We start from the raw sequence: 23,188 nt of genomic DNA, 5'->3' as shown, positions 1-23,188 counted from the left end.
TGGTATGATATGTTAATGGTTGAACATGTGCATGCAATGTGCACATACTCTAAAAACATCCACAAATACACATATAATATAAAAGAGTCAAATTTCTTTTTTTTTTTGGTGAACATTGTGGGATGAGATAATAATTTTAATGGTTGAACATGTTCATGCAATGTATAAGTACTCTAAAACTATACAAAAATGCACAGACTATAAAAAGACATGAAACACATACACACATGTATGCATGTATGCGTAATTGTATATGTGAGAGAGAGAGAGAGAGAGAGAGAGAGAGAGAGAGAGAGAGAGAGAGAGAGAGAGAGAGAGAGAGAGAGAGAGAGAGAGAGAGAGAGAGAGAGAGAGAGACGGGCATACACATATTTACATCTGCACACATATGAGGTGAAGAAAGATGAGATATAGTAGGAAGAAAGAGAAAGAAGAGAAAATAAGAATGATAAGAGGGAGAGGATATTTATGAGACCACATAAATAGACACATATGTATTAAATACATGTATACATGCATGCATACTACATATACACTCATAGTACTTTATAAAGGTGGCATGGTTGAATGAACCTATGCATTCATTAATCTAGTGACATTTGGAGCGTGCATGAAAATCCTCATTGGTAGAGAATGACATCAAAAGTTAGCTTTATGGCACACTTCTTATGATGCTTCATCAACTTTTGTGACTTTGCTTTGGAAACTTTGGTCTACAAAAGCATTGACCTCTTTATTTGGACATGCTCCAAGAGACTTATATGGTAGTCTTAATTTTTGTGGTGTAGTTCTTTAAGAATAATTCATATTGAACATGCGCTTAAATTAGCCATCTCTTAGCTTTCGATTTATCATAGATCAACTTGCTTACTTGGAATATATTCCTACCAAATCATAATATGAGAAGCACTTTATTTTGTGAATAGACCAAATCTTTGGAACGACAAATTTTGACTATGGGATTTACAAGGAAGAGTTTTTATCTGGCATAGTAGTTTTGAATTTCTTTATTTTCAAAATTTATTGTCAAAATTCTTGAATTCTCACTCTTGAAGGGACATCCTAGTTGGTTGGGTATATTGTGTGTGTTGCATGCGATCCTAGGTTCAATAGGTAGCTAGCTGAGTGGCTTGTTTGATGAAGTGCAAAGTGCAAAGTTCTGCTTGCAAGCTGGGCTCTAACCCATCAATCACCAAATAAACATGTTGCATTGGTAATTAAAAAAAAAAAATGGTGTAATGCATGCCATTTTGGCTTATTAGGACGTCGCCCAAAATTCCCAAGTGAGTCACCATTCGGAAGAAAGTATACCTACTCATTTCTTAGTGGTGGCGGGCCAGCATATGAAAGACATTCTCCGTCCTGAACGCAATGACATCATCGCCATGGCAGGAGGGCGAGGAAGAAGGGTTTGACGATTCTGCAGACTCGAGCTAGCTGCAGCATAATCCGCCTCACAGTGAGTAGCTTGGTTTCTTGCCAAAGCCGTAATGCCTTGCTCTTTGTCCTTAGAAGCATCCTGTCTGGATTAATGCAAATTCACGCAAACGAAAGAGAAAGCAAAATCGTTAGCCGTTTCTTTGTTGATACCCTAGAGCCGATGGCAGCCTCGCAGCTTTGTGTTGCATCGGACTCTCCTTGTTAGGGTGTATCATGTGGCTTTCGATTCACAGCATCACAACGTTTCCCGCAGTGTAAGTGTCTCAGAAAGGCTGAAGATAGAAGGTCCTTGACATTGGATTGGAAAACAGGATAAAACCAGATTTGTCATATATGCCGATGCTTGTGGAACGATAATAAAGTTGGAGAACGGCTGCCAATCATGACCTAAACTTCTAGCAAAGGTTTCAATATCCTATTGTAGGGGGATTTCCTCCATCCCATTCTTATTGTAGCCAGATAATTAAAATTGCATAAGTGCATCTGATGAAATGATCAGTGACAGAAAACTGCAAACAAGGAACAGTTCTACTGACACTCAAATCAAATGGGGAAAGAGAGAAAGCACAACGGAGGGAAAAATGTATATCTGATTAATCATCAGTGTGTCTGGCGAAAACATCAATGAGAGAAAACTGCAAACAAGGAACATTTCCATACTGAGACGCATAAGTATATGTCATGGAATCATCAGTGAGAGAGAACTGCAAACAAGGAACACTAACATTAACATTTAACTCAAATAGAGGAGGGGGAAAGCACATTGGAGGGACAAAACACTGTAGTTGCTGCCAATTCCACAGTATAGGGCTCCATGGTCTGTGGCCAATGTTGTGAATGCCCACGCTAGATATCAAAGGCTGTAAGGTTACTATTACTGGTTTTTGGAAGAGAGTTTTAATCAAGAAAATAATTTCCAAAGAAATATCATTGACCATTTAGAGGATGTGGCTAAGAATTTATTAAGCTCCTAGGAAGATCTCAAAGGTGAAGTCTATAACTAACAGGAGAATTTCAGGTGAAACTAGGGAGCATTAGTAAAGGAGAAATTTCTAGTATGGGTTAAGCAAAATATAGCGGCCCATTATTAAGAATCTCTTAGAGAGACTCTGAGAGATTTAATGGACTTAGCTTTGGAGATTCAACACCCTTTGATTCAAAGGAGAGAATTTAGGATTATAAGCCACCAAGAAATAAAGCACAAGTTACAACTAACCAAGAGAATGCTGAGAGTCTTGCTCAAGAGAATAATATAACAGCATTTTTAAAGCTGGAGGGTGAATCTCCACTTTTGTGCTGGAAAGGCACATATTCTTTTACTAAATACTTTTGTGACAACAATGCTTAGTAGCCAACAACAATGATGTTGAGGGTTTATTTTTCCAGTTCCATTCTGGTGCTGTTGTTTGGGCTGGCTGCCCTGCCGATTTTATTATCCAACATGCCCTTCATTGCCGATATATGCAAGGAAATTATACAATTTCTTTCATCTCAGGTCATTTTGGCTTTCTCATGTCAGGTTGCTGATTCATTTGAGTTTTGCAGTTCTCTTCATATCACTTCAGTTCCATCATGTTAGGAAAGCATGAGCCCTACCCTTGCTTTTAAAGCTTGCTTGGAAGTGGACAACTGCTGTGCTTTAAGAAAATTGCAGTCCAGACATGTATTTCTAAGAACAGAAGTCATCAATGCTGAGCGTTTACTAGTGCAGCAGCAGTCAACTCTTCCTCAACTTGTGTTTTTGCAGTTTGAAGTTCATGCTAGTTTGTGGCAGCATCACTTTCACTGGTCAAGGTACCTGCAACCCATTTCCAGCTGGCTCAATATTAGGTACTCCAGTTTTTGAGGCACAAACTACCTGTTTTTTGCAGCGGATCAGCAGTTGATGTGTCTTCCATTTGCTTTTTTACAACAGTCTCATAACAGCTGAGTTTTAACCTATGCCTGCTGATAAAGTGCATCAGTTCATTTTAACTGAGATCCCTTCACAAAAGGTCTTCTGTAGCCACATATAATTGCATTTTTGCACAAGGCATCATTGCATTATCATGCTCACGCTCAGTGTCAAATTGGTGCATGAAAAGTTTGGAAGAAGTTGGTAAAGCACCACTTGGAGATGCATTGACATTGGGACCTGATCAAAGGGTGGAGCTGGTGTCCAATGCAAGAAGTGGACCTGAGAAATGTGGCAGCCTTAGCTGGCCTTATCACTCATTTGAGAGAAGGTAGATAAAGTATGCTGATTCAAACAATTTCAATCGTTGGTAGTTAGAAGATCAAGTAACGAAATTTGAAGCTTGATGGGCTTGAGAGTCGAAGATCAAGTAATGAATTTTGGAGCTTGATGGACTCGAAAGTCAAAGAAGTCCAATAGCTTGTTGAGCTGCAAGATTAGCTCTAAAAAGGTTGGCAAGCAATTTTGGATGTGGTCTATGTTATGTCTCTAATGTGTTAGAATTGGGTGTAGTAATGGAAGCGTAGAAGATTAGCCGTAATAGATTGTACAACATAAAAGAGACAATGAGAAAAGAGAGAAATAGAAGGTCACAAGAACATTGCAAAGAGATCTCAGAAGTATGCTTAGGAAATGAAATCCATATACCAAGACATGAGAGTGTTGCGCACAACAACGAGTAATTGGTTTTATGGGCATTGGCACTGGATGCCTCTCTTCAACATGATTTCTAAATGATGAATGATTGGAGGAGAGTAACTAGGCCAACCATTAGGAAAAGTCGGCCAGTTGATAAGCCAATAAAATAATCAGCGAACTAAGCTTGGACTAGGAGCCAAGCCCATGCTGTGTTTAAGAAACAGCCTACTATCATGCACCGAGATGTCATTTCAGCTCCAAGATTTCAAAACCTACCCGACTTCAGTTAATGCGTTAGGGAGTACCCTCTCTGGATCTTGTGCACCTATATACCTGTATAGAGGAGGCTTACCTGCCCCACCTCACCACCCTCTCACATTCCCTCTCCGGCATAGGGGAGTCATTACGGATGACCCCATTGTGGAGATAAGCTAGGCTTTGCAAAAGAAAACACTGAATGTATGACCACGACTAAAACACAAAACGTAAAATGCAAACATCAACAGAAATTGAGAAGGAAGATAAGTTTGAAGTGAACGAATGACTGCTATAAATGAAGAAAAGAGTGTACAAGATGCTCAAGGGTAGAGCTGTCCAACAGCCAATGGCTCTTGTGGGAGCGGGCTAAGGGAGTAGTTGGAGTGTGATGTCCACCAGAGATTGATCCCTAGTGCTGTAAGCACCAGTTGGAGCTAAGATGATGTTGAAAGTGGAGGGGCAACAGATTGGAAACCAAAATGCAGCAGACTCTAGGGTTGGAATTGGTAAATGCAGCTATGTAACTGCTTGAAGATGATGGCAGCTGATCATTGGAGGCTGTAGGAAGCTGCGCAATAGTAGAGGAGGGTTAAGATGATGCTGATTGGGTGTACACTATGTCTGAGTGAAGCAATGTGGAAGCGAATGACCGTGACAAAGAGTGAACAAAGAGAGAAGTGAGAGAGAGAGAGACAGTGAAATGCAGAAAATCTGCAATGAAGAATGCTATATAAGGATGCAGAATTATACACGGGTGCAGAGAAAATATCTACGTATGTCTCCACCTCGAGGACCTCGATCTCCGTCAGTCCTGAGTGCAGTGTCCATCACCAGCAGGCTGAAATCTGTCAGATACAAGCGTATAAGAGTGCTAGAAACTCAGCCTTATAAAGGCTGAAAAGAATGCCTAAAAAATGACCCGAAATAACTAGGTCAGTTGCATTTAATGCAGCCGACTACAATCGGTCTAACAGTCCGCCGACTTCTGCCATGCGGCAGATTGCCACGTGGCACTGTTGACGTGGCGCAAGAGATGACTCTGAACACCCCCTCTTAGATCCTGGATAAGGCAGTAGACGGAGGGATCTGGAATGCCGATGAAGTAAAGCCTGGGGAAGTGCCTTCGTAAACAAATCTGCAAGATTTTCTTCAGTCTTACAATACTCTACATCAATGGTCACATCTAGAAGCTTCTCCCTAATGAAGTGATATTGGATCTCTATGTGCTTCGTCCGGGCATGGAATAGGGGATTCTGTGCCAAGGCAATGCTACTCTCATTGTCGCACTGCAAGATAGTAGGACGAGTTTGGGCAGCCAAGCTCCTCCAACAACCGCCGAAGCCACACAGTCTCACATGGTAGAAGACGCAGCCTGATACTCTGCCTTTCAGTCGAAGATAGGGCTACTGAAGGCTGCTTCTTGCTACTCCAAGAGATAGCACTAGCACCCAAGGTAAAATAGTAACCTGTAGTAGTAGACTGCCGTTGATCCACATCACCAACCCAATTTGAATCTCTCCAACTTGCAAGGACAAGATTAGAAGCACCTGTACCTGCGGGATAGGAAATCCCGAGGTCGGAGTTTCCCCTCAGAAACTTTAGTATCCTCTGAGCAGCCAGCCAATGCTCCTGTTGAGGTGCACTCATGAACCCACCCAAGAGACCTACAACAAAACATAGATCAACCCAAGGATCCAATCAGTTGGCAGTAACGGGTAGCATCCACCAAAGGAGAATGTGCGTGTGAAGTGGCCTTCTAGTTCGGATCCGTAGGAGTAGAAATGGACCGATAATCCTCCATCTCAAAAGTCACCAAGAGCTCCTGTACATATCTTTGCTGAGAGATGAAAATCCCCCTCTGAGACTAATAAATCTGGTGGCCCAAAAAGAAATGAGAAGTCCTAAATCCGTAATCTCGAACTTCTGATGTAGGGCTGCCTTTGTCTCATCGACCTTCTGGGCATGAGCACATGTTACAATCAAGTCATCAACATACCAAACAAACAACACACAACCACCCTTGGAAGTATGCACATAAAGCTGCGGATCGGTCCTAGAGCAGCGATATCCCAACTTGGCATGGAGAAACGAATCAATCTTTTCGTTCCAAGTGTATGGAGCCTGCTTTAGGCCATACAAGGCCTTCTTCAACCTGTAAACCTTCCCATCCGAGGAACCAAAGCCAGGAGGCTGCTCTACATAGATCTCCTCCTTCAAATCACCATTCAAGAAGGCCTACTTCACATCCAACTGAAAAACAGACCATCTCCTATGACCTGCTAAGGCAAGAATAGCATGGATAGTCGCCATGTGAGCTGTTGGGCCAAAAGTATCATGGAAGTCAACATTTGGGCGCTGTGCAAAACCTTTAGCAACAAGGCGAGTCTTCTGCTTGTCCAAAGAGCCATCACTATGATACTTAGTCTTGAAGACCCATTTGACACCAATCACCTTCTTATAAGAGGGATGAGGCACAAGGAACCAAGTGCCATTCCACTCAATAGCCTCCAACTCGGCTTCCATCGCCTTTCACCAATGATCAGAGTGTAAAGCCTCCTTCACTGATGTAGGCTCTCTATCCTGCGGAACACGGGACATAAACAATAGTTAGAGCAAACAAGCTCTGTAGAATGTGCCTAGTGCCTCCGTGACCTCCGTGGTCCATCCTGGGGTTCCCACTCCTCAAGGACCCCCTCGATCCCCAAATCTTGGAGTGTGTCACGGGCCCAACGAGGAGGCCGGCGTCGCTCTCCATCTATTGAAGACTCGGGTGCATCCATTGGTGGAATCTCCATTGGGATGGCCGCTGGAAGAGAAGACTCGAAATCTGAAGTAGAATCTCCATCAAGAGGCTCTGGCTCCAAAGGAATTGTCTCGAGAGCCCAACTCTTCCTTGGATCTCCAAGTACGGGGTGTTCCTCACCCCCTTATGTGGTCGGAACTTCCACGAACTGCACATCTCGGCTCATGTAGACATCCTCCTTCACGGGATCATACAAGCGATAACCTTGGGACTGGGAGTTGTAGCCAACAAATACCTGTGGTCAGGAAGCTGTCTCAAATTTGTTATATTACTTCTTCGGGATGTGCACATAGGCATCACACCCAAAGATCTTGAAGTAAGAGACATCAGGCTTAGTCCCAAAGTAAGCCTTAAAAGGTGCCATCCTGTCAATGGCTGAAGTGGGGGATCGATTTAGGATATGGACTGTTGTAGTCACTTCCTTGGCCCGCCCACAAAAACTGAGGTGTTTGTCGGTGCTCCATCATGGTGCGTGCCATCTCGATCACACTTCAGTTCTTCCGCTCCAAAATGCCATTCTCTTGAGGAGTGTTGGTATTAGCAAGCTCTTAGAACTCATTAGAAACAAATTCACCATTCTGGTATTAGCAAGCTCTTAGAACTCATTAGAAACAAATTCACCATTCTTGTCTGATCGCAAGGTCTTCAGTCTCTGGCACGATCGGTTCTCCTTGAAGAGAAGCCAATCCTTGAAGTGGGAGTAAGCCTCCGACTTCAGCGCCAAGAAGTAGGCCCACGTCATCCTGTTGTAGTCATCTATGATCAACATGAAGTACGAGCTCCCCTTCAAGAACTCATTCCTCATCGGGCCACAAAGATTCGTAGATACAAGCTCTATAGGTGTAGACCGTCTCGAAGCTTTGTTGGGAATCTCATCCTATGCTACTTCCCACAAATGCAGGAGACGCATGGCTGCTGACTCACCACTATGTTCGGCAAATCTCAAACAAGCGATCCTTGCGATGCCTTCCGAAGATACTCATAGTTCAGGTGGCCAAACCGAGCATGCCATAGCCTGGGAGGTAAGAGCGGAAAAACACTTCAATTTGTAGATGCCGTTCTCCTCATATCATGAAGAGAGAACCTTCCTCGATCCACGAACAAGGACTAGAACAACATCACTGTCAAACTCCACCAAGAGGTCAAGAGAACAAATCTTATGTACCGAAAGCAAATGATACCCTAAACCTGGCACATGCAATACCTTGGAAGTGTGGGTACCACCACGTCCATCTGGAATCAGCTGCATCTCACCCCATGTAGCAATAGACACAGAAGAGCTCTCCTATGAGAATTTGCCCACGTGAGGGTCGCAAATGGGCAATACCAACCGTCGAAGGAGTGATGTGCAGTGAGGCACTACTGTCCACGGTCCACTCTCGAGTCTGGGGAGCTATCATCGCAACAATGGAAGTCTTCGGTGAAGAGTCCTCAATGACCGCTAGGTGTAGAAAAGCAGTTGATGAGGGTGCAACCACCGCTCTAGAATCCTTCCTGTCCTTCTTCTTGGTGTCATTCTTGTTCTTGTCGGGGCAGTTCTTCCAATGGCCGGTCTTACCATAAATATGGTATGTCGATTCTTTCTCTTTGTCCTTCTTGGATTTGTTGTCCTTATTTTTTTGGTCCTTCCCCTTCTTTTGAGAGTCTTGACCAATCAATGCCTCCGATTTGGAAGCATTCTATCCTTTCAATTGTTCCTCTTGGTCCAAGACCATTGGAACTAACTCTTCCCAACGAAGAGTTGACTCCTGCCTTGAAGCAATAAGAGCGGAATAAAAGGTACCGAATCGTGGCGGCAACTGGGACAATACGGTGATCGCCATGTCTTCAGAGGAAATGGGCTTCCCCGCATTTTGAACCTGCAGCAGCTGAAGCTGTCGAAGCCTGTTGATGTGTTCCTAAAGCGAAGGAGTCTTATTCACGGATAAGGTCCGCATTTGCACCTCCCAAGAAACCCTCTTCATAAGGGTCATCCGGTTGTACATCTTGCCAAGCTCTAGCCATATCTCCCGAGCCACCGTCAAGTGCTCTATATGGGCTATCACGGTTGTTGTACAAGATAGAAAAAGAAAAGAATGAATCCTGGCATTCAGCTTGTCCCAATGAGATTGGGCCTTGGTCAACTCCGCATGAGCATTTGAAGAGAGTTTGGACTCATCTCTCACCGAGGGCCAGTTGATCTTCTCCATCACAAGCTTCGTCAAATCGTAAGACTCCAATATGGCCAACATCATCACACACCAGATGTGGTAATTGTCGCCAGCGAGCTTTTGATCTGATGGAAGAGCCGGTAGGACAGGCACCTTCTTGTCCATGATCGCCTAGAACTCCACGTCAATCTCTGTAGACATCTTCACTTGCAATGCCTACAGAAATGCAAAAGAAACCCCCTCTGACTATGAAAACGTAGCTTGCTAGGGCTCTTGTCTCCACGTCCTGAACCTTCTTCAGTTGTGCTGGAGGCGATGAAAAGGTAAAATCTGCTCTTGAAGGCAAAAAACGCAGCCTTCTTCCTTCTCTAATAGCAAAAAACAGTAGCCGCTTCAGCTAATATTCTCTTTTCTCACACGCCCACGCTCGCCTCAGCCTTGTTCTGATGCACAACCTACCTGCTCACACTTGAATGCTGAAAACACAGCCTTGTGTCATGCTGAAAACTTCTCGTTAGATGGGTCCACACAATCCTTCAATGCTCTGATACCATGCTAGAGTGAAGCAATGCGGAAGTGAATGACCGTGACAAAGAGTGAATAGAGAGAGAGAGAGAGAGTGAAACACAGAAAATCTGCAGTGAAGAATGCTGTATAAGGATGCAGAATTATACACAGGTGCAGAGAAAATATCTGCGTTTGTCTCCACCTCGGGGACCTCGATCTCTGTCAGCCCCGAGTGCAGTCTCCATCACCAGCAGGCTGAAATCTGTCAGATAGAAGTGTATAAGATTGCTGGAAACTCAGCCTTATAAAGGCTGAAAAGAATGCCTCAAAAATGACCCGAAATAACCTGGTCGGCTGCATTTTAATGCAGCCAACTGCAGTCAGACAGTCCGACTGCTGCCACATGGCACTGCTGACGTGGCGCAGGATGACTCTCAACACACTACAGTTAATGCAAGCTGTAGCGTGCACTGGAAGTTGCTAGAAAATAGGGCGGCCTGCTCAAATTATATATGCAGCTGTTGGAAGGGGCAGAAACTGGTCACCAGCGGTGAAATCAGTAGGCAGCAGCAGTGGACAAGGAGCCATGGGCTGTTGATGATGTGGCAGTAGTCATGATGGGCTGGACAGCCACTGGAGGGAGAGCTGATGGCTGAAACCTGCAAGACAAGGGATAGGCTGTTTATGGTAGTTTCTTATGTAATAGCAGTCATTCTTTGAAATCAAAATCTATTCGACTTTCGCGTAACCTTTGTATTACATAGATTATGTTATACTTGCTAAGGTGTCCAAGCTTTGCTTACTTGTTACTTAAATGTGAAATTACAAATGTACTTGGAAAATCCAGCAGTTTAAGTCATTTTTTTGAACACATTGTGATATTTCCAGGTATTGTGGGCTGTGCTTGATAAGTGAAAGCAATGAACAGTGTGTTCAACATCCAAATCTTGACTGACAAACTATCAAAGCTCAACAGCTCCCGTCAATGTATTGAAAGTATCCTGCCATTTTTTGCTTAGCTACACTTATCTGTCATATGTAGGATGCAGAGAACTGGTATTGCAGGTAGGGTGCATTAATAGGGCAAATTTTAGTTTTCTCTGAATTGGAAGGCTACAAGTGCAATGATTTTGAGCTGAATTCAGTAAACCGATCTTGTTTTGGATATCTCCTGTGACTTGCCTCCTTTACATGGCATAGCCTTGTCACATTGGTGCATTTTTCATCGGAACAAAGCTCAAGATGTTGTTGAAACATGGGAGAGAGAGGTTCAGCAACTTCCAGCGCCACAAAGGGTGCCATTTTTGTATCTTGCTAATGATATATTACAGAACAGCAGGCGCAGGGGCAATGAGTTTGTAAATGAGTTCTGGAGAATTCTTCCAGGGGTTTTGAAGGATGTGGTCGAGAGAGGAGATGATAATGGGCGCAAGGTGGTATGGCGTTTGGTAAGCTGCAGCCATTGCATCGTACATTATGGAAATTTTTGTGCTCTCTCAATGTTGCTCTCTCACCTCCATACCAAGTGCTTCAAAAATTTGGAAGGGGAAAAATTGCAGGATAACATACTAATTTCAATTTGCAACATTCTTTCATTGGGCAAATTTACTATTTGGATAACAATTTGCAAAAAACTGTTGATTTGCAGTAATTTGTGTGTGTCTGGCTTAAGGTTTTAAAGTTAGGAGGGGATTTATAGTGGAAATTTTCTAAGTTCTTCTCAACATGGAGACTTTTGAGAGGTTACATTTCCTGTCGAAGAGTCACATTTGTAGTCTTTCCTGTCGAGGTTCACGCAGTATCTGGTTGTCTCTATAAATCATCAAATTCACTGACTTTAAGGAATGCTACATATGTTTTTGTTTGTTACCTTAGCTCTCATGCTGTAACTGAAGTCAATACTTTCAATCACGCATATAGTTGTGTCCATGGTTGTGTGCTTCCAGTGAGAAGTTTGATTTCACAGATCAAGTGGGCAGGAAGACGTTTTGTGGTCTGTGAACACTTTAATTGACCCTTGGAAGGTTGTGTACTTGCAAGAGTTGAGTAACAAGTTGTTCAAATCTGGTACTGAAATAGTAATGAGAGATGCAGGGCCTATACTTGTTTCCCGGATTGGAGGTTCTTTGAAACAGGAATGATAGATGCAGAGCTTTTACTGGTTTCCTGGAATGGACACACCCCACTTCATAGGTTTTCTGATATTTTATTCTCCCTGCAAAAGAGACTTCTATCAACTATGTAAACCTTACAAGACTGCTCTATGAAAGTAATGGCTTTCAATCAAGCAGGGACACCTTATTCCAAACTATTCTCTCAAGATTATATGGTCCGTAAGTTTGTAGACGTATTTTTGTTTTTCTTTTGAAGATCTAGAACCTTGAACTCAATCCTAAATGGCCCATTTCATATGCCTATTTGTAACTTTTTTGTGACCATGTAGTTTTCCACTTTGTCCTACACAAACAGAGGGTATCTAATAACATTCTTCCTTTTTCTAGGTGTTTGTGAACTTTTTTTCATGAAGCATACACTTGTAAAAAACTACTCCTTCCCATCCAAGGAATGGAGAGATTTACACTGTATAAGGCAAAGGGTTGTTCCTAAAACAGAGAATCCAAGAAGTGAGCTTTCAAGTTCTCATGCTGGTTGAAAAGCCCGGACCTTATGGGCAACTTCCGATGTGGTACCTTGTGGCAAGTGGATCCACTGCATCATCTCTTCTGACAATTGTTGTTGCTGCCTGCTTGTCTTCCACCTGTAGAGATGCCACATGGCCATCTTTAACATTCTCTTGGGGGCTTGGGCAAGCTGGCAGGGAGACTGTTGCCCTTTGTACGAATTCTGGTTGCCTTAGTCTCGACCCACTAGGTGATGTGGCATCTGCCATTGAGGTCTACCAGATGAAAACAAAACAACTGCAGTGAGAATAGATGTTCTGCAAATGAGAGACACAGTGGGTGGAAGGGGGAATATAGTTCCCCACCAAGAAGATAGGAGACAAAGTGGGGGAAGGGGGAATATAGTTTCCCACCAAGAAGAGAGGATAAAGGCAACAACTATCAGGATGCGGAAGAGCAGTGCATTGCACTAGCATGAAGTGAGTGGCTTAGGAGTTGACTGAGAGGAGGTGGGTGCACCTGATCCTTTACACGAAGGATGGGCACCTGTAGCATTGGTCTTGTATGCTGCCCTTAAAATGCAACTCCTTTGGACATGAGAAAGTTGTTGTCACAAGGACGTGAAATTTATTGTTTTTGTTAGCATTTGATTAGAAGTTAATTAACCAACCCCCAAATATCATTTGATGCCAAAGGCAAAAGTTGCAATAAGTTGTGTGTGACAATTACTAGGTGGTACTCGGTGTTAGATTTTGGCCTAGACGAATTTATTGGCCACTAATGTTAGTAGTCCAGACAGCTCATGTGTTAGTTTGTGTTATGCTAAGTATGGCTAGGTTATTTAGGCATTTCCTTATGGTCATTATGATGTGCATTTGGGCATTTTATGCTGGCTGACCAGCATTAAATGCTGGCCGACCTGCTGCCATTTATGGCATATTTTTGTCCTATTTATTTTGGGGCTTCCTCCACACTTTCATATCATCACCTATAGGTTTTGTGGAGAGAGGGAGCTGGTGCCAGTGCCTATGAGCCAGTGACTTACTGTTGTACATGTCATTCTTGTGTTTGGTATATGGACTTCATTATTCGAGCATTCTTTTGAGTTCTCTTCTTTGCAGTGTTCTTTTTTGTGTTTTTTTGTCTCCTTGTGTTCAGCAGTTCATTACAGCATTTGTTTATGCTTCCATTGCTGCATCCATTTTTGATATGGTATCAGATTTCAGGATCTCCGTTTTGTGTACTTATTTCTGCTGATTACAGATCTGCGAATTCCATTTGTTGATTAGGCGACTGTTTGCTGCTGCTGGGTGATCAGTTTCATGGCGATTTCAGCCATCATACATCTGCGTTTTATTGCTGCCCTCCTCCTACAGGCTGCCTTGACTGCATTTAATGCCCTGCTTCCTGCATTTTTACTTTTCGGGCTAATTTGACAGCTGCTGACTCCATTTAATGCCTCTTTTGTCTGTGTATTGACCTGCAGCTCCTGCATGTTCAGCCTCTTGGGGCTCCTACAGGTTGGATGACAGCATTTTCAGCTTCTTTCTGTCTTCTGCTTGCTGATTCTTCTTATTTTCTTGCAGATTTTGTGATCTAACACAGCGTGTGAACTCTATTTTGTGCAGTTCGTGCTGTTGGTTGGTTTTACTCTCTCTCTCCTCTTCTTCTTTCCATTCTTCTCTATTCCTATCCTCTCTAGATGGCTCCCCCTTGTAGTTTCATTGATGACAAATTACATGGCCCTAATTATCTCACGTGGAGTGGTGTTATGAAAGCGTGGTTTGAATAGAAGCGGTTATGGTACTTTGTATTTGGAGCTTGTGAGCATCGTGAGTATTCTAATCCTCTTCTACACATGAGAGGCTAGTCAATTGGATGCAATGTTGCATATTAGTTAAGTTGGAATTGTAGGAATGTGAAAGTATAAAGCACCACAATGCTCAAGAGGGAAAAAGGCCTAGGACCTAGTGGAGGTTTGGAGACAAGTAAAGTTAGAGGTAAAGTTTCTATGCGCTTCTTGGTGAAGCTTCAGCATTGTTTCACCTATCAAAGAATGCAATTGAATGTAGGAGGGTGACTTGGTTGATCATCCTTAGTGATGCACCTTACCTTGATGTATTTTAGTTAGAGCCGATTTTGGATCGGGATCTTTCCATCTCAACACAACATAGAAGGTTCAGAGTATTACTTGATGCTTACCAAGGAGGTTGTATCTCCACTCCCCTAGTGAGAGAGGATGAGGTCGTTAGAGAGCAAGCAAATGTTGCTAATGTGATTTGCAATCACCAAGAATGAGTCCTATAGCAGGTGACAGTAAATTGGAGCTCTCCAAGTGCAGATGAAAGCAACTTAAGATCCTTTTGATGCAGGTGACAATATACAGGAGAGGGAGCAAACTATTCTTTAGGCCTTCATATTAATGGCACCAAATTATCGTTGATCAACTGTATCAAATCAAGTTTGCAAGTATTGGGATGGTAGGGGAAGTAATTTCATGTGGTCATATTGTGTGGCGTTTGGGCTATCCTTTGGGTGTGGATGTACAGCCTAAATAATTGCTGTAATGGATTTCTTAGAAGTTAGATGCCAAGTTTCTCTATTGGAAATCTCAGGCTTGGCCTTTTCATGTCTATCTTAAAGTGGCACAGGCTATTATGCTACCCATGCTTACTTATTATTTGCCTCTTTTACCTTGGCCTAGGAGTATCTTGAGTGACCTGACCTGGCATATTCGTTTCATACTATAGAAAAAAGATTTGGTGCATGTTGGTATTTCTTGGATTTTCTAGACCGATGTTTGTACTCCAAAGAACATGGGTGGAGGGGTTGACTTGGAGGTTGAGACTCACATGGTTGCTCTCCACTGGTCATTGTTCCAAGCCACATGTGCAAGTCATCAGCCCTGAGTCTTTGTTGCTCTCTTTTTTTGGGAAGATCATGCATAGTTTTTCTCAAGAGATCTCAGTTAAATTCAGTCCCAAGTGGGTGCCATTGAAGAAAATTTGCTGCTAATCCCTAATTTACACTAGAAATTAGGGTTTACCAGCACCCTGGGAAGAGTGCTTAGAAATGGGGCCTAATACTTGAAATTTAACAGCTGTAACATGGGGGTTTCAAAGAATTTCAAGAGGCTAGCCAGCCAACATTCATTTCATACTATAGAAAAAAGATTTGGTGCATGTTGGTATTTCTTGGATTTTCTAAACCGATGTTTGTACTTCAATGAACATGGGTGGAGGGGTTGTCTTGGAGGTTGAGACTCACATGGTTGCTCTTCGCTGGTCATTGTTCCAAGCCACATGTGCAAGGCATCAGCCTGAGTCTCTGTTGCTCTCTCTTTTTGGGAAGATCAAGCATAGTTTCCCTCAAGAGATCTCAGTTAAATTCAGTCCCAAGTGGGTGCCATTGAAGAAATTTTGCTGCTAGACCCTAATTTACACTAGAAATTAGGGTTTACCAGCTACCATGGGAAGAGTGCTTAGAAATGGGGCCTAATACTTGAAATTTAACAGCTGTAACATGGGGGTTTCAAAGAATTTCAAGAGGCTAGCCAATCAACATTCGTTTCATACTATAGAAAAAAGATTTGGTGCATGTTGGTATTTCTTGGATTTTCTAAACCGATGTCTGTACTCCAAAGAACATGGGTAGAGGGGTTGTCTTGGAGGTTGAGACTCACATGGTTGCTCTCCACTGGTCACTGTTCTAAGCCACATGTGCAAGTTATCAGCCCTTAGTCTTTGTTGCTCTCTTTTTTTGGGAAGATGAGGCATAGTTTCCCTCAAGAAATCTCAATTAAATTCAGTCCCAAGTGGGTGCCATTGAAGAAATTTTATTGCTAAACCCTAATTTACACTAGAAATTAGGGTTTACCAGCCGCTCTGGGAAGAGTGCTTAGAAATGGGGTCTAATATTTGAAATTTAACAGCTGTAACATGGGAGTTTCAAAGAATTTCAAGAGGCTAGCCAGCCAATATTCGTTTCATACTAAAGAAAAAGGATTTGGTGCATGTTGGTATTTCTTGGATTTTCTAGACCGATGTTTGTACTCCAAAGAACATGGGTGGAGGGGTTGTCTTGGAGGTTGAGACTCACATGGTTGCTCTCTGCTGGTCACTGTTGCGAGCCACATGTGCAACTCATCAGCCCTGAGTCTTTGTTGCTCTCTTTTTTTGGGAAGATCAAGCATAGTTTTCCTCAAGAGATCTCAGTTAAATTCAGTCCCTAGTGGGTGCCATTGAAGAAATTTTGTTGCTAAACCCTAATTTACATGTGGGAAGAGTGCTTAGAAATGGGGCCTAATACTTGAAATTTAACAGCTGTAACATGGGGGTTTCAAAGAATTTCAAGAGGCTAGCCAGCCAACATTCATTTCATACTATAGAAAAAAGATTTGGTGCATGTTGGTATTTCTTGGATTTTCTAAACCGATGTTTGTACTCCAAAGAACATGGGTGGAGGGGTTGTCTTGGAGGTTGAGACTCACATGGTTGCTCTCCGCTGGTCATTGTTCCAAGCCACATGTGCAAGGCATCAGCCTGAGTCTCTGTTGCTCTCTCTTTTTGGGAAGATCAAGCATAGTTTCCCTCAAGAGATCTCAGTTAAATTCAGTCCCAAGTGGGTGCCATTGAAGAAATTTTGCTGCTAAACCCTAATTTACACTAGAAATTAGGGTTTACCAGCTACTGTGGGAAGAGTGCTTAGAAATGGGGCCTAATACTTGAAATTTAACAGTTGTAACATGGAGGTTTCAAAGAATTTTAAGAGGCTAGCCAGCCAACATTAAGCTTGGGTCAAAATTTGGCATGCAAGGAGCAGATTGAAAGCCAATCCCCATGCAAACTAAGGTGCAAATTAGTTTGAAGGCTTGCTGATTGCTATGGACAGCAAGATGCATTGAAGATTGAAGGAGATCAGGCTAGATCTTAGTGTACTTCAATCTTTAGCAATACAACTTAATGAAATACCATGAGGAGCACTAGTTTTGGGGCGAATAGGTCGTCCAATATTTAAGATTAAGTGGTAATGTTGCATTTTCAGTTTATGTAAATTTATTATTGCTGTAATTAGTGCTTAATCAAGTTATTACCACCCTATCTGAGACGGAAGATTGGTTACATTGGGTTTCTAGATTTGTGCTTGCATCTCGGAAAGGAGTTAATCAAGTTGATCCTTGAAGTCTCTTATTCTTCGATGCTTAAACATTGGAGATTGATTTCTTTTATGGGTGCCATATATAAGTTTTTTCTCAAAGGTGCTAGCAAATTGCTTGCATAAGCACCTCCTTGGCATTGTGCATTCTCATCAATATGGATTCATTAAGGACATAAATATTTTGCATAATAATTTGAATGTGCAAATGGGCATAGATTACACACAACACTCTATTTAGGAGGTGCTTCTTGTTCAATTGGATTTGGAGAAGGCCTTTGATTCCGTGGAATAGTCTTGTCTTGCAGAGCTTACACAAGCCATGGTCTTTGGGCCACACGTCCGTGTTGATATGCATCATTAGTAGTGATACTTCTTCCTATGTCATGCTAAATGGTGGTGTCATGGAACCCTTTACTCTTAAATGGTCAGTAGGATAGGGTTGCCCTTTGAGTCTATTGTTTTTTGCCCTCACTACCCATCTAGTTTCATCCATGTTATCACATCTAGTTGAGACTGGGTAGCTCGTTGGGTCATCCCTTACTTTTAATTAAGGTAGGCATTGGTCGATTGGCGATGACACTTTCACAATTTTGAAAGTAGGTAAGGATAACCTCCATAAGGCATTGGATGGTTGGGATTTGCTTGGGTATGCTTTAGGCCTTCATATTAATGCCGCTAAATTGTCTCACCTCAGCTGCACTGAATTAGATTTATAGGCCTTGGGGTGATAGGGTTGTCAAAAGTGGAGCAGCAATGGAAGTGTAAACATATGCTGTAATAAACTGTTGAAATACAAGACAAAAGAGAAAGGGAAAGAAAGAGCACGGAAGAATACAATATAGATGAGAACTTGATGTATGCTCGGGAAATGGAATACATATATCCAACATGAGATAGTTGCATACAACAGTGAGTCATTGGTTGCGTGGGCAATGGCACAGACTCCTCTCTCCATGGAGTCTCCGCACGTGTGATGCCAGATGAGTGACTGAGTGAGGAGGAGTAGTCTGAATAATAGGACAAAAATATGTCCTCAATATGATCAGGTTGACTAACAATAAATGCTAAATATGACCAAAATGAAGACCATAAAATTTGCCTAAAATATCCTAAATAATGTGCCCAGCCTCATGCACAGACTCACACATGAGCTGATATATTTGCTAACAAGGGTGTGGTGGTCCCACGTGGTAATATTGTGCAGCATCTAGGTTACCCTTTGGGTGTTGAAGTTCAGCCTAAACAATTGCTGCAATAGATCTCTCAAAAGGTGCTCAGGGAAAAACCTCTCTTACAGAGAGTAAAAAGTGACCTAGTGTCCTACTGTGGATCACCGACACTCCTCTGTGAGCGTAGGCATGAGTCAAGCCCAACAAACCCCCTGGAGTGAAAAGTGATCAGCATACAAGGATCATCCACCAAAGGAGATCAAATTTAAAGAATTGTGAAATGCTTCAAATTTGTTACGAGGAAGAGCTTTGGTAAAGATGTCTGCCACATTGTTGTTGGTAGGAAAATAGACAAGGCTGATATCCTTTGCATATAGCCTCTCTCTGACAAAGTGATAGTGGATCTCTATGTGTTTTGTGCGTGCATGAAACACTGGGTTTCGTGCCACTACAATAGTACTTTGATTGTCAGTAAACAAAAGAGTAGGCTTTGTGATGACAGATACATCAATATCAGCCACCAAATGTCTCAACCGTACATATTCAACTGTAGTAGTGAAAGTTGCCTTGTATTCAACTTTACAAGACAATGTGACAATAGTGGATCATTTCTTGCTAAGCCAAGAAATGCAAGATGAGCCAAGAAAGAAACAAATTTCACTTGTAGAGTGACGTGAATCAAAATCACCAGCCCAATCTGAATCATTGTATGCATGTAATTGTAGCGGTCCCCCCTTGGCATAAAGCAATCCAAGAGTCCTAGTACCGTGCAAGTAACGAAAAACATGCTTCATAGCTTGCCAATGTGACATTCATAGGGTGTGCATATATTTGCTCAGGGGTGCAACTACAAACTGAATATCTAGCCTTGTGTTGCATAAATAAATGAGACATCCAATTGCTGGAGCATATGTATGAATGTCAAACAGATCATTGTCATCGTGCAAAGATAGCTTGAGTTTAGTCTCCATCGGTGTGCTAACTGGCTTGTAATCGTGGAAGCCAAATCTCTCAAGGAGTTTACCTATATATTTGGACCCTGACAATCCAATGCCTCTAGCATCATGAATAAACTGAATGCCCAAATAGTAATGCAAAGGCCCCAAATCTGACATTTCAAAAGTCTGTTGCAAATTTTTCTTGAAGGCTGAAATTTGATCAGCATGTGTCCCTATGAGTAGAAGATCATTCGCATAAAGACAAATGACTAGCAAGGATCCCCCCTCTTTGCATACGTAAAGAGTAAACTCTGATGGGCTGTTAACGAACCCTTGACCGAGCTAAAAGGCATCAATTTTTGCATACCAAGCTTGTGGAGCTTGCTTTAAACCATACAAAGCCTTTTTCAACTTGCATACCAAGCGTTTGGATTCTTCAATTGCAAAACCCATTACAATTCTTCTTGAAGTTTTCCATGTAAAAATGCAGTTTAAATATCAAGTTGATGCACAATCCAACCATGATGGGTAGCCAAAGCAACCATACATCGAATGGTGGTCATACAGGATGTAGGAGCAAATGTCTCCTCATAATCAATGCTCTTCTTTTGCGCATAGCCTTTTGACACAATCTTGACTTTTTACTTATCCATGGATCCATTTGCTTTTCTTTTCAGCTTATAGATCCATTTAGTACCAATGGCTTTCTTTCCAATAGGCAATGCCACTAAATCCCATGTTTGATTCTTCATGATAGAATCAAATTTAGATTGCATTGCTACCATCCAATGTATACTCTGTTGTGCATTCTCAAAATAATCAAGCTTCTCTATTGAGCTAAAAATGCATTAGCTTGACTTAAATAGCCCTAATACATGCTTAATTAATGAAGAAAACCTTCTATTTTAAAAAGAAATGTGATCCTAGAGAGTTGTTGTGTCCCACACGCAAAACCCTAATTTGGTTGCCCCAAACTTTCTATAAATACGCATGCAACTTGCCACTCTTCCTTAATCTCGTTTTTGTAGATTTCAGGTCTTTCAGCTCGAACGCGGTGGATATCGTGGTCCAAGCTGGCCATTGCTGTCTATAACAGTTTGGTGCTTATTTCCAGTCTACCACACACTGTTCGGAGCTGATTTCAGTTTGCTGACTGCTGTTGCTAGTCTCCTCACCTGCGTTTTTAGTATTATTCTCTCCTCACTTGCGTTTTTAGTCTTTCTTTCTCCTGCACTGCTGTTTGCATTAGATTTAGCTTTCCTTGGCTACATTTGTTGGTGTTCGATATTCAGAGGGTGCCTTGCGTTTCGGGATCTATTCGGAGTACGACACACTCTTCACTCATTACTGGTCCAAGCTGGCCATTATTGTCTATAATAGTTTGGTGTTTGTTTCCAGTCTACCACACATTGTTCGGAGTTGATTTCAGCCTTCTGATTGCTGGTGCTAGTCTCCTCAGCTGCGTTTTTAGTATTCTTATCTCCTCACTTGCGTTTTTAGTCTTTCTTTCTCTTGCACTGCCGCTTGTATCAGATCCAGCTTTCCTTGGCTACATTTGGTGGTATTTGACATCCAGAGGCTGCCTTGCGTTTTGGGAACTATTTGGAGTATGACACACTCTCCACTTATTACCCCGATTCTAATCCTCGAGATACATGAGTTTGTAGTGCAGTATTCACTCTCTGTATAGTGTGTTTGCTACATAAGCATTGTATATTCAGCAATCATTCATTTCATTATTATGTGTGTTCATTCTCTCTAAGTCACCTAAACTGTATTTGTGTTTTGTATTATCAGTTTGTGCTTGTCACACGATTGGTATTGTGTTTTTGTGTTTAGAGCATGTTGTCACATCCTCATCCTCAAGTATGTGTTGCCATAACAAACTCCATTATATTAGCATGATCATGGAAACGTGCTTGTCTTCTTGTACGACTAGCAAGAGGAGCTTCCAAATGATTGTCTTTTAAAGTTTGTAAGTACCATCTAGGCATTTGTCTAGCCTCTTGATTATATACATTCTCTTGATAAACCTCAAATTCAGCATCTTGCTGAATATATAGATCATCTATAGGCTGAATTTCTTCATTGTTTAATGGAGCAACTAGCTAAACATTTTGTTCTTTTAATGAAGCTCTAGCTGTATTACCAAAAGAAATAAGCAACAGCCTTTCAAACACATCATTTGCAGCCTGATATGTGTCAAAACTAGCAAGAGATAATTCTGATTTTCCATCAAAAATCACATTTCTATTGACAATCTGTACCCTTTACTCTCACTGCCGTACCCCACAAATATGCACTTAATAGCCTTATTTTCCAACTTCTTTCTCAATACTTTGGGAATATAGCATATACAAGACACCCAAAAGTACAAAAGTGGCTAATTGAAGGTTTATAGCTGTTCCAAGCCTCAAAAGGTGCGACATTTTTCAATGCCTTGGTAGGGCATCTGTCCAAAACATGACAAGCAGAGATAACCACTTCCATCGAAAAACCATGTGAGAGATTCTTAGCTTTCAGCATACATCTGGCCATCTCCAGGAGTGATGGATTTTTCCTTTTTGCAACCCCATTCTGTTGTGGAGTATATGCAATAGTATACTGATGTGCAATGCCTTCTTGCCTCAAAAAATTATTCGGCAAAGAAGACATGTATTCTTCCCCTCGGTCCGAACGGAGAGTCTTAATTTGATAGTCAGATTGATTTTCCAGAAGTGCAATAAAAACCAAAAAACCAAAAATGTTTCATATACGTTTGACTTTTTCACCAATGAATAGACCCAACAAGAGTGAGCAAAGTCATCAATGAAGGTGACGAAATAATAACACCCACCCAATGAATTTGTTTGTATGGGCCCACATACATCTAAATGCACAATTTGTAAGCTGGCCGTTGCCTTGAAAGCAACATCTTGAGAAAAAGAGAACCGATGCATTTTTTCCAAAATGTATCCCTCACAAATATGCTCAAGAGGTCTCTCCATGAGAGGTAAAGTATCTAACATCTGAGTACATTGCATAAGCATCAAGCTGCCATAGTGAACATACCCCAAGACTGACTGATTAATCAAATGAGCATCTAGCTCATAGAGTCCATAACATAATGTGCGATGCAATACCAAAGTCAAGAATTCCTTATCCCTGACCATGCATTTGTCATCATCAAATGTGACTTGCATTGCACACTTTGCTAAAGAGGAAATGGACAACAAATTCTTCTTTATCCCTGGCATATATAATGCATCTTGCAAATGGAGAGTAGAGTCATCAATGGCTTTCAGGACAATCTCTCCAACACCTCTAACAGCATAAGATGCATTGTTGGCGCATTGCATAGATTTGCCAACAGGAGCTACAACAACAAAGGTAAACAAATCCTTGCGGGATGTAATGTGCTTAGAAGCACCAGTCAAAGAACCAAGTGCTAGCATCCTCTATAGAGCCGAATGCTCTATTTGCCCAAGAAGAATCATAATTGCAAGTGTAACAACAGTAGTCATGGTCAACAATAAACAACACAGACTCTGTTGGAGTAGCAGTAGAAGGTGC

The 23,188-nt window shown here is 41.9% G+C and overlaps 1 protein-coding gene across 5 annotated transcripts in view; it reads left to right on the top strand.

Annotated features, from left to right (window-relative positions):
- Positions 1 to 1,278: 1,278 nt before the first annotated feature.
- The window catches only part of LOC148023104 (uncharacterized), a 111,580-nt gene continuing 89,670 nt past the window's right edge, over positions 1,279 to 23,188 (top strand). For 3 of the 5 annotated variants that reach the window (XM_087696092.1, XM_087696089.1, XM_087696091.1), the window contains exons 1-3: positions 1,279 to 1,459; positions 10,640 to 10,747; positions 10,952 to 11,199. In XM_087696092.1, coding sequence (XP_087552218.1) covers positions 10,672 to 10,747; positions 10,952 to 11,199 — 324 coding nt within the window. In that variant the 5' untranslated portion in view covers positions 1,279 to 1,459; positions 10,640 to 10,671. Of the gene's footprint in view, positions 1,460 to 3,187; positions 3,271 to 10,639; positions 10,748 to 10,951; positions 11,200 to 23,188 lie in introns of all 5 variants that reach the window. The other 2 variants (XM_087696090.1, XM_087696093.1) reach the window with 2 other exon arrangements.

Source organism: Lygodium microphyllum, chromosome 16 (assembly GCF_053477565.2).
Source record: "Lygodium microphyllum isolate KBCC chromosome 16, Lygodium_microphyllum_v1.1.10, whole genome shotgun sequence".
NCBI classification, from domain to species: Eukaryota; Viridiplantae; Streptophyta; class Polypodiopsida; order Schizaeales; family Lygodiaceae; genus Lygodium; species Lygodium microphyllum.
The sequence above is the reverse complement of the archived record's forward strand: the minus strand, read 5'-3'. Positions and strand labels throughout refer to the sequence as shown.